The 16,189-nt window shown below is 39.9% G+C and overlaps 1 protein-coding gene across 1 annotated transcript in view; it reads right to left on the minus strand.

The window, feature by feature from the left end:
* Positions 1 to 1,486, minus strand: part of SCGN (secretagogin, EF-hand calcium binding protein) — a 46,337-nt gene extending 44,851 nt beyond the window's left edge. Inside the window, exons 1-2 of the mRNA XM_014851588.3 lie at positions 1,120 to 1,486; positions 129 to 199 (exon numbers count right to left, since the gene is read on the minus strand). Coding sequence (XP_014707074.1) covers positions 129 to 199; positions 1,120 to 1,201 — 153 coding nt within the window. The 5' untranslated portion in view covers positions 1,202 to 1,486. The remainder of the gene's footprint in view (positions 1 to 128; positions 200 to 1,119) is intronic.
* Between the last annotated feature and the right edge of the window lie 14,703 nt (positions 1,487 to 16,189).

Genomic DNA, 16,189 nt, shown 5'->3' on the forward strand with positions numbered 1-16,189 from the left:
AAATTACATGCATACAAGGAAAAAAGCAGTCAGATAGGATTAATAGGTACAAATCAACATAAGACTTAACTCTTCTTGTATTTCACTAATAGACACATAAATTAATGCTTAGTAGCACAAGTACTTACATCGGTACCCAATTTTGTCAACGTGTGATGAAAGAAAACATCAAGCTCCTTCTCTTCTATGTAACCTTTTTCTAAATGCAAGAAGATATGCATAAATAATAGTCACTTATATAGAATAACATGTGACATTTAGTATTTATCTAGATTTGTTTTTAATCTCGAAATTTATAAAATCCCCATGGGTACTAGTCTTTGCTATTCTAGTAACTAAAGGCCCACATCTACTTCCAGAAAACAAGGATTTGAGTAATAAACACACATTCAAAAATAAATGCTTTGTGCTAGTTTTATATGAATATTTGGAAAAGAAAAGCTATTAAAATATGAATTTTAATCCACAAATAAACATGAGTTTTAGAATAAAATCCAACCCAAGGATTTTAGAAGCTTGGAAAAAGTTAACAGATGTAAGTATTGAATCTTAGTTTGCAGGGTCAAAACACACACTTCAGATATTTTCTTGATGGTAGTTTAATTATTAATAAAGACAAAGCAAAAGTTAAGTAGTTCCATTGTCTTTTCAAGTAGTTTTTTTGGAGGGGTGAAGGTAGTGTTTTTTTGAAAGTTGATCAAATTCATGCTCCCTTTGAGAGAGTGAGGGTTATACCACAAAGTCACTGAGTGAAAATGAGCATATTTAGGGAGGGCTGACTTCAGATACCTGAGTGTCAGCCCACAAGACTCAAATATATGTAATGATATTTGTCATTATATATATGGTATATCATTACACACACGCACACACACACAGATTGGGAAGTGGGGCAAGTCCCTCCTTCCACACTGAATTTTCACAAGGTATCTAGATGTGTAACTCCAGTATACCAAACGTCTGCCAGGTATCCTGGGTTAGGTATACTGCCTTAACGCTGGAAGACGACTTTCCCTGCAAGGAAAGACGTACGGGAAGGGGAAACTTCAGGTCCTTTCAGCGGGACCGGGCGCGGAGCCACGTCTACACCTGAACGTGCAGGTGGCTTGTTCTACTCACCCTCCGCGTCAAAGCGCTGCCAGACCTGCCAGAAGCCAGCGGCGTCCAAGCGCCCCTGCGTCTTTTCGCGGGCGCTGTCCATGGTATTGACCACGAAGCTTAGGCACTGGCTGGCAAGGAACACCTACAGAACTTTAGCGACGACTCCTTTATGATATTTTCTGACTCCCTCGCCTGCTTCTTTCACTCTCTGATTTGCTTTGAGCACCTGTCTGTTGTGCGAGCGCGAGGGCGGCTGGCGAGACTGCTGGTGGCGCCTTGGCGTCTCCAAGCAGTCCCCGAGCCGGGACGGCGGGCTCTCAGCGAAACCAGCTGCCTGGAGCCCGCCCCGCTCCTGGCGCGTAGGTCCCTGCCCCGCCCTGCGCGCTGTCCTCGGCAGATCCACAGGGGAGCTCGTCTGCCTCCGCGCTGTGGGGAATTCGGGGAGAAAGGAGCTGTCTCCCAGTGTCTATGGTTCATGCTTTTAACCTTTAACTTGTTTGTCAAACTCAGAAAACATCCCCTTTACGTTTGACTCACGTTGCAAATTTGTGTCTCAAGCGTTTTTCTAAAGAGAGCTCCTCCCTAGTTAAAGAGTTGGAAGAGGTGTCAGAGTCCTTTGGACTTGATGAGTTAGAAATGTAGTGTATAGGGAGGATTGCAGTGAGTTGGAGAAGGATGATAGTGATAATAGTAAGATATTACTATTAAGCATGGGGACAGTCAATAGCAATTATTGATCCCTAATTGTACAGAGCATGTACATTGTTGTGCTATAATGCACTAAAAAGATTTGCAACTAAGTAGAGATTCTGCAAGGAATTGTAGTTTAAAGCAGTGTGTTTGGATGTTGAGGAAAGTCCAAATATGCCAAGCTCTATCAGGAAAAGAGAGTCTGGGGGAGACATGATAGCCAACTGCAGAGTTCTTAGGTGGGAAGGCTTAGACGATTGTATTTGGCTCCTAAGAGCTGCATGAAGACCAAAGGACTAAAATCATTTGGAGGAATACAGAGCTCTTTCTAACGATCAGAACTTTCAAAACTTGACTGGATGCTTAGTGAAATTGACTGACACTGACGGCTTCCAATCATGTGCTTAGAACCTTTTGCTGAGGAATCTATAGAAGGAGCTTGGATATTAGGAGAGTTGGACAAGATATAGTCCAACTTCTTTATAGCACTCTGACTCTGATATTAGCATTCAAATTTATTCTTAAAACGAACATATTCACAAGCCATCTAAACGAGAGCAGTAAAAAGAACATAACATTCATGATAGACAGTCCTGGGTTTGGACCCCAGTTCCATCACTTACTAGCTTTGTGACCTAGGCCATTAGTCTTCATCTCTCTGAGCCTTGGTTTTTTCACCTATGTAATGAGGGTTGCTGTGACAATCAGAGCAATTCATAGCAGTGTGCAAAAAATCACAGCAGCTACGGTCTTGTAGAAGATAAGAGGTGACTGTCTTGTAAAATAAAATTTAGAGAAAGCATGGGATGTCTGAGTAACTGTCACAGCCCAAGAAGTCTAAAAAACCATGACAATTAAATATAATATTGTGTCCTGGATGGGATCTTGGAACAGAAAAAGGGCAGTAGGCAAAAATTAGGAAAATTTGAATAAATGTGAACTTTAGTTAATAATAATTAAAAAGAAATAATTTAGAGGCAAACAGCTCTAGGTTTAGGGCCCACTTTTTCCTCTGACTAACTGTGATATTGGGCAAGTTACTCAAAAGAAGCCTTATTTTCTTTGCTTGTGAAATGGGGATAATAGTAGCATTTGAATCTGAATTGTCATAAAAGTTAAACTTAAAAATACATATAAACCTTTTAACACAGGAAACACCCAACATAAGTCAGCTACTAAAATTATGAATCTTCCATACATATACATTTGGAAGATGGTGAAATAAACTTCAGGATTTTTGAGGAGTGTCGCTTAGGTTAAAAGAGAAAAGACAATATCATCGCTCCTGGGGAAAGTGTTGGATACAAAAATTGGAGGACAGAGCAGGAGGAGAGGATAAGGGGCTCAGTATCCATAGCTACCTACTGTAGCCCTGGGAAATTATTGGTTACAGTGTCAAACATCAGCCAGGAAGAGTATTCTGTATGCACTCACCAGGTGGTGACCAATCTCATTTTCTGATAAAGGTGGAAAAAGGAAAAATGAGGCAAATAGAAGTAATAATCAAGGTCTAATATAGGGAGTTGTTAAATAAATGATGGTAAATATCTGTGATGGGCTTCGCTGAATACACAGAAATCTTGATTTTAAAGCCAAGTGGCCCCCCAAAAATGCTAACAATATAAGATTGAGATTAAAAGGTAAGTTACAAAAGTGTACGTATTGTATGGCTCAGTTATGTAAAATAAAATCATCTTTCTAGAAATAGAAAAAAGTGGAAGGATATACACTTGATGTAAATAATGTTTATGTCTGGAATGCAGAGGAGGGAGACTCATGGATGATTTTAATTTTGCTATTTGTAATTCTTCTACTTTAAAACTTTCTACAGTAAGCATATAGTGCAAACATTTATAATTTTTAAAAGTTGCAAACGTGAAATCTAGGGAAAGGAGGAAGGACGTACAGCTACAAGGACTGCTCTTCTTCTTGGAACCGCAGAACAATGGAACTGGGAGCAGTTTCCGGGAGCCTGGCGTGTGGAGCTCTCTGGGAAGTTGTAATTTCCATTTGATGACTTATTTTCATTTTCTTTGTATCCAAATGTCTATCATGGAACAAGATAGATAATGTTCAGGTACCTTGAATTCTCTCATACAGAGATTTCCTTTGGGAAAATCATCCAAACCCTTTGCAGAGAAGAGAGCCGTTAGGAAGGTATTGAAAGATACTGGATCAGCAGGAGTCAGGAGTCACCTTTAAGACTGTCTCACTGGAGACGTACTCCTACATGGGAATGGAGTGATGGGAGTGAGAGTGGAAGAACCGATGGTGAGTTACCTGAGACCTTCACTGTCCAACCAGAGAACTCAGAGTAAAGCAAATACAAAGCCGCTAGAATCAACTTGAGATGAATTATGCAGTTTATGGGTTATTTTAGTGACTTTCACAGAGATTCTGATTTAAATGGTCTGGAGGGAGGACTTTGCATTGATACTTTTTAAAAACTCTCCTAGAGATTATATTAAAACCACTAACTAGCCTTTTGTCTCTAAGTTTCCTCTTGCTTATTTTGGTCATTTTATTATTTGTGTATGGCTTCTCTGAAGGACAATCTGGACAAGGAAAAGTCTGCTAATGAATTAATACTATTTTTTATTAATACCCCATCTCTTTCAAAAAGAGATTAGTATTTATACATGTCACTCTAGTAAGTTTTAAGAACTGGTGGCTGAAACTAAGGACTGCAATGTGTTGTTTTTCTTTTTTATCCCTGCTGAATTCATTTTCTCCTGCAATCATTTCCTGCTTTTCTCATTAGCATAGCTAATTGATGGTTAGTTGTACAAAAAACATCTGTGGTCTATAATTTGAAGCACTGCTAATAACCCAGATAAATGCATTAAACTCTGAGTTAGAATACCTACATCTTTTTACAAACTCGAAATGACATTTCTAGCTGGAAGTATAAACAATGCTTTCTTTGGCATCATCTCCCAATAGTTACTGAACATTCAAACCTGGGGACACCTCACAGACTGTATGGTAGACCTTAGAATTCAAAGAGATTGCCTTGGTTTAATGCCACACCAGCTCCAAAGGGCAAAGAAAGTAGACTAAAAGAAACCAGAGAAAATTTATCATAAGAAAATACTGGAAATAGAGTTAATACTTTTATAAAAATACATCTTTTATTGTTTCTTTTGTAATCATATGAATAATACAGACCATTTATATAATATAGGTCAGAAAAGAAAAAAGAAAAAGTAAAGATTCCCCCATAATTTCACCACCTAGAGAAACCGAGAATGATAACACAATGGTGCACATCCTTCCAATCTTTTTTCTATATACAAAAATTGGACTATACTGCTCTGTAATTTGCTTGTTTCACTTAATATTATGAACACCTTACATGTCATTAAATAGTCTTCAATACATCACGTTAATGGTGGTATTACCGTAATTTATTGAACTAATGTCCTCTTTCTAGACTTTAAATTGTCCCTAGGTTTTCACTGTCATAATCAGTACTATGACAGCTAAATATTTGCAGACTCTCATAATTATTTCTTTGGGATAAAATTCTAAATGCAGAAGTGCTGGACTGAATGATACATAACATTTGAAGTCTTTAATACACATTTTTTAAATGGCCTTCTCTATCTTGATTTTGCCAGTTTATTCTGCTATTAGTGGTAGAAGAGAGTACTTTTTTCCTCACCTTAGCAATAAACTCAAAAATGTTTGAATGGGATTAATTCTCAAGTAGTAGTTAATAGTTATTTTATGGTGAGTGTTTTGGGTTTTAGGATTTATTGAAAAGTGGGCTATGTGTTCAATTCTGTGATACTCTAATGGCTCATGAAAATCCCTTTTGCTCTTTCTGCCCTACTGCCTAACGCATAGCAGCTGGCACAGTGTATTGCAAACAGTGGTTATTTAGTATTTCTATATTTCCCAAAGAATATCACTTTTTCTAAACATGTGATATGTCACTAAGTTATAGAAGACTTTGATAACCTATACAAAAGAGCAAAGCCAGTTTTTCAAAATCTCTAGGTCTGTTAAAATAAGTTAAGACCACACATATTTTTCCAGCTTATGTATACAGACTCTGTACAGAGTCATCTCACTACAAATTTAATAATACAAAAGCATAGTGTAGCTTTGTTATCTATTTTCTCCTTCACTTATTCCCCCTCTCATTTACATTCCTAAATAATAAAAGGTTCTATATCGCTGGGTGTCATGTCTGATGCATAGCACCTGTTGAATCCATGGTGGCCATAACTACATCCAGGTGACACATAAAATAAGAACTTTATTGTGTTTATTTGCCAAATGGTTTGTAAATTTTATTTACAAAACATTGCTACCCTAATAAGCATTTCTTTTCCTAACTTAATTATCTGGATGCTTAACTTATTAATTTGAGGCTTCTTTCTTTTTAATTTCATCATTTCAAAGCTATAAATTTCCCTCTAAGTACTGCTTTAGGTACATCCTACAAGTTTTGTTTAATTAGAGGGTTTTTTAAAAATTTCCACTATTATATCCTTTGACACATGAGTTTAGACGTTTCCTGAATTCTAAATACATGCGGTTTTTCTGGATATCTTTTTGTTATTAATTTTTAACCTAATTGTACTGTAGTTGGAGAATGTGATCTATGGTGTTCATCTTTTGAAATTTGTTGAGGCTTGCTTTATGGTCCTTCATAAAATAAATTTTCACAAATCTTCCATGTGTACTTAAAAAGAATATGAATTTCTCAATTTTGGGTGTGATGTTCTACGTATGTTCATTAGATTAAGTATTTTAGTTATGTCATTCAAACTTTCTTGTCCTTACTGCTTTTTGGCTGCTTGATTTAAAAATTATGAAGAGATACATTAAAATCTTCCATTCTGATGATGGATTTGTTTGTTTCTTCTTGTAGTTATTTCCATTTTTTTGTTCTGTGTAATTTGAGATTGTGTTATTACATGAATATTGATTTATAATTACTATTTCTTTTTGGTGAATTGATGATTTTTACCGTTGTGTAATGATTGTTTTTATCTCTCTTTTTTTCTTTTTTAAAGTCTATTTTATCTAATATTAACACAGGCACACCAGTATTCTCTTGTATTTGATTGATGTAGCTGTCTCCATCCATTTACTTTCATCATCTTGCATTTTAGATGTATCTATAGAATATTTAGCTATTTTCATTCATTATAATTATTGATGTATTTGGATTTCTTTTGTCTTATTTTTTCTCCCTTCTATGAATTTCTTTCCTCTCTATTTTTGGGTTGTTAAAGTTTTTTTTTTTCTCATTCACTTTTTCCCGTTTATTAGTTTGAAAGTTATACATTTATTTTCTGTTTTAATTTCTTTTATCATAGAGGTATCAACATGCATACTTAAATTATTAAAATTAAGCTTAATACATTTACAGCCCTGCAAAATGACACAAACACCTTGGATCATTTTAGAACTGATCGCCCCATTCCAACTTACGTGCCATTCTTATTACATATTTTAAGTGTATTTTTACTCCCCAGAATGTTATCATTACCTTTTTATCCTGCCAATATTTGTTTAGATTTTCTCAGATATTTGCCATTGTTTTTGCTCATCGAATACTTCTTGCATTTCAAAATTTCCATCTGGGATTAATTTTATTCTTCCTGAAGTACATCCTTTAATTGAAGGTCTGTTGGTGGCAACTCACCATTTGTCTGAAAATGTGAGTCGTCAGCATGTCTCATCCACCACACTATTAGAAACAAGTCAATAAGAAGTTCTTAACATTAAGATTCCTTGTAAAGAAAATTCCATTTTTCTCCACATAGATTAAAAAGTGTGAAACTTTATTTTTTAAATCTCAGTGCTTACAATGATGAAAAGGTTTGTTGTAGCTTCCTTTTTTCCTTCTTTTCTTTTCTTTCTTTCTTTTCTTTGTTTTTATTTTTTTAAATTCTATAAAGTTCTTCTATCCAATAGTAGTCTTTTTGAGAGTAGAGTGTAGAAGCCTAAGGCTGAAGACAAGACAAAGGAGAAGGGTGTAATTTATAAAAATTTGTTTGTTGCACATACTTATAAAAGCATGAATAGTGATGCATGCATAACAATGTCTCATCTTTGTCGGTCCTTGAATTGTGGAGATGTTATGGTTAGCTGAAACATTTCCTGCAAACCTTTAAATAATGGAATAAATGGAGCTGGTAAATTAAAGTGCAAGACAAAATAAGTAGTTACCAATTACCAGGTAATCTGGGTTTTTAATTAGCTGTTTGACTGCTGCTATTAACAAAGGCCCTGCTAGGAAAGAGCTGCTCCAGTGTGCTCCACACAGTTAGGTCCTCTGAATGACTAAGGGCAGGGGGTGGGGGTGGAGTGTTGGACTGACAGCAACTCTCTTGCTGAATTCAAATGATCCACCTAAGACTACCATCTCCGGATCTGGGAAGGGATTTTAAGAGCATCTGATAATTCAGTGTTTTCCAAACTTGGCCTGATCATAGTCTAATCTGGGTTAGGAGTGCTCAGTAAATATAAAGATTCCCAGTCCCTATCCAAGATCTGATGGATTATAATCTCTAGAGCAAGGACCCGGAACCATATTTTAAAAAACTACCCAGGAGATTCTAACCATCCAGAAAATCTAGGAAACACTGATGTAGTCATTGTTGAGGAAAATGAGACCCAGAGAGATGAGATACTGAGGAAAACGAGACCCAGAATGAGTGGATGCCTAAGGTCACCCAGGAAAAGGTGTCCTTTTCTTTACATCTCTGGAAGGCTGGGGAGAGGGAAAATGACGTGTATTATCTGCCTCCAGTTGCCCAGGCCCTGCACTGGGTCCACCTGGCACTTGGGCAAGTCAGGGGACCAACCAAAAACTACACTGTAGAGATTCCACCTTCTGAAAGCTCTTTTTTAGAATTAAACAGAACAAACAACTCCATTCTGCAGTTCCTCGTGGATGAGGATGAAGATCAGCAAGGCCTCTCTGGGTCATTTGTTTTCTTCAAGATTCTGCCTTATTCAAACTGGGAGCCCTTTGAGCACAAAGCTCTGTCTGGCTTATTATGTCTCCTAGTGCACGCCAAAATGCCAGCCAAGGGTGTTGCTCTGGAAAGTGGAGGTTTCCATTTAGAGAAAAGCAAGTGGCTCAGAGCACAGGATTGAATGTTTATAGGGTGTGGGCATCTATGTATGTCTATCTAGAGCCAGCGCTAAGTGCACAGCAGGGACTCAAGTCGCCTGCTTGGGACTGAAGGGGCACTTCTGGGGAGAGGAAGAATTTGGTGCTTGTGCAGAAAGACTAATCTTCTGAACTTTTGCACCTAATTTTAGCTGGTGTTTTTCCAAGAATGAACGCATTTGGGGGAAGCATGTCAAGGAGATGAGCCTCTCGTCAGAGAAAGGCTAATATTTTTCCAGGAATCTAACCAAACTTCCATGGAAGGGTCAGACTTAATAAATCCCTCAAATAAACAGAACAAACAAAGATTCATTTGTTTCTTGGGGGTATCTGTCTCTAAGATACACAGAATGCACTTCGTGAGACTATAAGCAACTGCTAAGATCTTTGTCTTTTCAGGAAGCTCAGAGAAACATCAATATTTACCTGGAGGGATTTCAAGTTGTTTTACTGACATCATCTGGACCGATACTTCCTTGATAGAAGGCAAATCTGGAGGCCACATATTCCTGTACCAGCTCTGAAAGGGATGGCAGAGTGACCACGGGTAACTTCTTCATTCTAAGCATACGCTTATTCTGGGTCTAAAACCCCAGCTCTTAGGGGCGTCTGTCCAGACATAGACAGAAGGAAATAAAACATAGGACTAAAATGGGATGTGATCTTAAAAAGGTCATATTTCTAGCTTCCTGCTTTGTTTGTTTTAGGGATCCATTAAATGGAAGAAGAAACTCCTGTTCTTCCCCAATTGAGAAATAAGACACAGAGTTAGCCAGGTGAAGATAAAAAGATTAACCTTATTACTGATGAAAGCTAGATGGAGGATGTGGCTAAGATGTGGGCACAACAGCCTTCCTAATATTTTCCGGTTTCCAAATGAAATGTGCCCACCTGCCTCAGGAAGAGCTAGGCAGTCCCAGGCTACCCCTCAGGGGCAGATCTGCCCTGCTAAGCTTATCACATGGTAAGGAAGAGTTCAGAGTACATCCTCTCTGTGGGTAGGCAGATCCGTAGAGTCGGCATGCTCAGACCCTGTCATGGACTGAATTTTGACCTCCCCCCCACCAACCCCCAAAAAAGTCATCCATTAAAGCCCCATTCCCTAATGTGACTATATTTGGAGATAGGGCCTTTAGGGAGTCAATTAAGGTTAAATGGGGTCACAAGGGTGGGCCCCTCATCAGATAGGGCTGGTGTCTTTATGAGAAGAGGAAGAGAGACTATCTCTCTCTCTCTCCCCATGCAAGCACAGAGGAGAGGCCGTGTGAGGACGCAGTGAGAAGGCGGCCATCTACAAGCCAGGAAGAGAGATCTCACCAGAAACCAACTCTGAAGGCACTTTGGTCTTGGACTTCTGCCTCCAGAAATGTGAGAAAATAAATTATTGTTTAAGCCACCCAGTCTGTGATAGTTTGTTATGGCAGCTTTAGCAGATTGATACAGACTAATACCTTTTCTAAATTCACCAAATGGTAAAATCACTAAATTCAACAGTGGGGAGGTGAGAAGAGATATGTGTGCATCTGGAGAGAAACTGAAATTATTTCTTTCATATTCATCTTTCTGGGATATGAAGGAGAAATAGCTTCCCTTTTATGGAAATGCAAGGAGAAGGGAACAAGTGTTCCTCCTTAGCATTCCTGCCTCAGGAATCTCCCTCTCATTATCCCTGATAGGTGTTTGTCCAGCCTGTGATCAAAATACCAAGGGACAAAGTCCCTCCCTCCTGCAGTAGCCTCTGGAGAGCTCTGACTCTGGGAAGATGGCCTTGAGTCGTCACCCCCGCTCCCTCCATGCACAGCCCCAACACGTGCCCCCTGAGCCATGCTGATCAAGACCATAGCCTCTCCCACTTGGCAGATTTCCAGCTATTTAAGGCTAGCTGTCTCTTAGATCTTTACTCTTCTCCTTTTCTAGGTGAAATACACACAAATCCAGTAACAGGACCAAGTGGTTGCCGGGCCTCTCTGGTGGGTTTCTGGATCAGGGCCCTCTGCTGGGGACTGGGCTCATTACTCCAGCTCAGTCTGACTGGATAGAGGATGGAACAAGTTCTTTCTGCCACTTGATTGTGACACCCCATGGAGGCCAGCCTCAGGTGCATCTGCAGCCATGGACAGGCTGACTCGTTTGCTTCTGTGCTCTGAACTTAGGGCCACGCTTTGGTGCCTGACTGAAAGCTTATGAGCCCCATAGCCAGCCTTCTCGAGTAAATAGGTATTTGCTCAATCACTCACCCTTTAGTGATGTTCTGCCATATTTTTGTTAATAGTTCATAGAGAGCTTGTTGCACTTATAACTCCTGGGTCTCTAACTGGCTGCTGCATCAGCATGCCTCACTTAGCTTTCAAAGCCTAAATGTAGGACTTTGCTTTTTCTAATAAATTTCAATTTATTGGTTCCAATCTGATAACAGTGCTTTCTCTTCTTTTTCAAAGCCCCAACTCCAAATTCCCCTCATTTCTACTTTCTCATTCCACCCTCACTACCTCCTGTAAAGAGAGATTCCATTCCTATTGAGCTCTCAAGGGAAGTGTGGGACGGTGCTGGCAGCAGGGAGTTCATACCAAACTGAAAATAGGCGACTTGAAATTTGTGGCCCAGGAGCTAGGGTCTCAAGGAGGAGTAACCGAGAGAAGCAGATATAGTGCATATGACTTATTCATTAGTGAATTCTCTGCAAAAATATTCATTCTTTTAACTTAATAGCATACATGGTCAGTGATTTTTTTTGTTGCCTATAAATAGTATGTGATACAAGTGAAATTTCAAAAACTAAAGCATAAGATCCAAGTTAATTACTTAAAATGATAAACCTTCCTGTTATGAAAGAGTGAACACTGAAAGCTTTTTCTTCCCTATGGGATGACTTATAACTCATTTTCAGCCCTGGCTGCTTGTTGCCAGCTATTTCTCTTCTCAACCTTGCGTGTGTCATGCTCTCTGCTCTGTCTACGGTCTCGTTCCCAGGTAACGTTGTTTTCACTTCCTTCCAACAAAGGCCTGCGTAGTATCTGCCTTGGAGCTCACCCAAAAGAAACTTGGCAGTGGAGGTCTGTCCTGTCTGTTCATCTGAACTGTGACTTCTCCATGATGGTTTTTTTTCAGTTGTCTATTGCTGGGTAACAAACTACTCCAAAACTTAGAGAACAGCAATCATTTACTTGCTTAGAATTCTACAATCTGGCCTGGGCTCTGCAGAGGAGGCTTATTGCTTCTTCTAGAGGCATCACTTTGATTGGGCCTAAAGGGTCCAAAGAACAGCCTCCGTCACACGGCTGCCACTTGGTACCATCTGTCGGCCAGGAGCTCAGCTGGGGCTGTCTGTTGAGGTGCCTCAGTTCTCCTCCACGTGGCTCACTTAGGCGTCTCATAGCATGGTGACTGGGTGCCAAGAGCAAGCATTTTAAGAGACAAATACAGCAGCCACAGATCCCTTGAGGCCCAGCCTCATAAGCTATGCAGCATCACTAGTGCCACATTCTATTTGTCAAAACAGGGTGCAAAGCCACCCCAGGCTCTGCCTTTCAGAGAGAGGCATTGTAAAAAAATTTGCAACTCCCTTTAACCCACTACAATGATCCTTCTGACTTTCAAAAAACTGCCTGTTCTTTTAAAAGTAAATTCATATTTTTGTCTTGAGGATTCTGTTTTTTAATATTTACATTTTTTTGACATCTTTGTTTTAAGTTCCCTTCAGATTGCTTTATTATCACTGGCGGTGCATTTCCTTGTTGCTTTATAATTTTTGCCTGTGAGGTCATCTTCATGGGAGTCCCATGCAAGCCCCCTAGTTAGTGGCGGCAGTCCTATCTGATGAACAGATCTTCCAAGGAGGAAGTTTTTTTCCGGTACGCATACATGAATACATGAAGAGGCCAACCTCTCTCTGGCTTCTGGATTTGGGGTGTCAGGTATTAGGATAAGGCGGGGGGGGCTTCCCATATCTGCTCAGTCTATCATCTTAATCTGAAGTTCCCAATTATAACTAAATCTCTTACAACATGGCCTCTGCCAGTCATTTGTAATTTCTTTTCAGATTTAAAATCATACCTGAACACTGTAGCAATTAATCTGAAAGTTAATAGGGATTTCTTCACAGATAGGAAGACAGTCCCTCCGCTAGGATAAAGAAATTAGTAACACTAACTATTCAGTGAAATAAACAATGATGTAGCCAAGTGTCTGTGATGTAAGTTACAAACATTTTTATGTTTGTTGTTATTTTCTGACTTTCCTTATGGTCATATTTAACACACAGATTTTTAAAATTTTTATGTTATTAAGGGTTGGAGCTGTCAAAATTTTCTTTTATGGTTTCTGGTTTAGTAAGAAAGGAAGATGTTAATCATTCTAATTATTCCCATCAGTGTTTTAGTAACTGGACCACCCTTGCTCTGCCTAACTTTGTGATTTTATTACTTCTTAAAATTATTGCCATAGTTGTTTCTATTTTACATGACATGAATGAGAGTTATAATGCATTTCCCAAGTAGAGGCACCATGAGAACATACTTTTTTCACTAGAGAAGAACAAAACCATGAAATCAGAGGTACCACGATCACAGTAATTCAGCCAACTCATGACACACCCATCTTCTCATGTTCCTTTCGGTTTATTCTTTATTAGTCTCCACTTCTTATCAGACAGACAGGGTGAGGAGGCCGGGGGCAGCTGGGCAGCCTCAGTGGAGTTCCTCTGGGACTCCAGCTGCTGCCGCAGGGGAAAAGGGTGCAGTCTGCTTTGTCTAGATCTTAGGCTGAAGGACAAAAGTGGTCCTCTTCACTCAAAGGTAGACTAGCACAGCTCTCCAGGATTAGGGGATCCATGAGTTAAGAGCCCAAGGTCCAGAAAAATTGCCTACCATTTTCTCTAAGCTTAACTCCTTCTGGGACTCATCAAGGGAGTCAGCAATGGACTCAGAGACCTTAATTTGTCCATACTTTTTGCAGCCACATAATAGGCCCTATGGCTGACTTATCAGGATTTGTTTTATTGAAAGAAACAGAACTGCATTAGGTTAAATTAATTTAGGGTAAAAGGGTTTATTGAAATAATACATGGGACCATCATGGATGTGGATCACAAGCAAGACTATGTGTCTTGTGAACACTAGAAGGTTGTCAGGCCGTTTCTCCCCTTTCTCTGAGCTGCTTGGTTCTTGTCTGCCCTTTGCAACCTCTGCTGCATTCTGTCTCTCTCTCACTCATGTCTCTGAGCACAGTTTCCTCTGCTCTGAATGCCTGTGGCCCTTCTGTCCCTAAATGGTGGTCTCAGTCTCCATGTCTCTGTGACTTTCTCTTTCGGGGGTTGAACAAATTGTCTGTAAAGGACATACAATAAATATTTTAAGCTTTCTGGAACATCAGATCGCTGTTACAACTATAGATAATATGTAAACATGTTTAGACACAGACAATATGTAAACTAGTGGTGATTGTCAGATTCGGCTAATGAGCAATAGTTTGCCAACCACTGAACTAGTTCTTTTTCACTTTTCCAAATTATTTGGAGAGAAAATCTGACCGATTCTGTCTGGGTCAGACATTCACTCCTAATCCAGCCACTTAGGGAAGAAGGTTTAGAGTTGCCCTTTGGGCTTATGGGCCGGGAAGAAAGATGGGCCTTCCTAGCAGAGTAGCTGTGAATTGGGGTAGAGAGAGTTTGCATGTCTCACTTCCACGCTTCAGTATGATTATGGATGAGGAAAATTTCCTGAATACTGGGGCATGCTGCATACACGTTAAATTCCACAGGAAAAATAAGCAATCCCAATTCCAAAATTCCTGGATCCCTATGATAATGGCCCAAACCCAAGCTTTTTTATATTCACAGATGGTCAACAGAACAACATAACTGCTGCTAGGACTGTCATGCTTCAGCTGGCTGCGTCGGCTCTGAGCCTCTTCCTTGTTAAAGCTTCCAGCTGTGGAGCATAAGGAATGACGTCTCTGTGGCAGGAACACAGGGTTTTTCTTTTTGAAAGATTGGCACCTGAGCTAACAACTGTGGCCAATCTTCTTTTTTTTTTCTGCTTTTTCTCCCCAAATCCTCCCAATACATAGTTGTATATTTTAGTTGTGGGTCCTTCTAGTTGTGGCACGTGGGACACTGCCTCAACATGGCCTTATGAGTGGTGCCGTGTCCATCCCCAGGATCCAAACCAGCGAAACCCTGGGCTGCCGAAGCAGAGCACGTGAACTAACCACTCAGCCACGGGGCTGGCCCAAGAACACAGTCTTTTTGACAATTGTTTTTGTGTATTGCACCTTCTGATGTAACCTAAAAATAAACCATTATATGTTTCATTTTCTTTTTAAACATTGGCACCTGAGCTAACATCTGTTGCCAATCTTCTTTTCTTTTTTCTTTCTCCCCAAAGCCTCTCAGCACATAGTTGTATATTCTAATTCTAGGTCCTTCTAGCTGTGCTATGTGGGCCTCAGCATGGCTTGATGAACAGTGCTAGGTCCGCACCCAGGACCCGAACAGGTGAAACCCTGGGCCACCGAAACACAGCGCACGAAATTTACCACTCAGCCCAGGGCCAGCACCAAATGTTTCACTTTAACAAAATATCCACGTCCTTGCTCCATCCTGTGTCATCCTTAAGCCAGGGTTGGGATGGAATGAGCTGAGGTTCAGGAATGAAGTGTGGGTGTCTGGTGTGTTCCTTTGTTAGTAATAAGAAGCAACACTTCTACATACTCACACATCAAAATGTACTTTTTGTACATTGCTACACTTTAAGAAAGATACAACATAACCAGGATAGAGTCAGAGAAGAGACACAAGCGTGGTCTGGAAAGGAAGGACTTCCACCCGTGAATATGGAGCAAAACCCCCCTAATTGTCATCTGCCTGGTGGATCAAGCCTGGCATACATCACAGAGGAGGGATATGGGAACCATGATGGAGTCACCAAATCCAGGTATCTGAAGAGGATCCCTAGAAAAAGACTTTGGGAGCTAAAAGGACACAGATGAATTTTAGGGAAGATTAAAAGTTCTCTACACCATGACAGGAAGTTAGCAGAAGACTCTACTCGGGGATGTTTCCTGGTCAAAAATGTGAATGATTATGCTCTCTTCACAATTCAAATTGAATAGCTATTTATTCAGCACTAGCTCTCCCAACTCTATACAAGGCACTGAGAAGCTGCAAAATCGAGGGGCTGGAGAAAGGGAACCACGTTTTCTGAGTACCTACCACATGTAGATGTTTCCCCTCGTCGTCTCATGAATCTTCCCAACAGTCCT

This window comes from Equus asinus, chromosome 8 (genome assembly GCF_041296235.1).
Source record: "Equus asinus isolate D_3611 breed Donkey chromosome 8, EquAss-T2T_v2, whole genome shotgun sequence".
Classification (NCBI taxonomy): domain Eukaryota; kingdom Metazoa; phylum Chordata; class Mammalia; order Perissodactyla; family Equidae; genus Equus; species Equus asinus.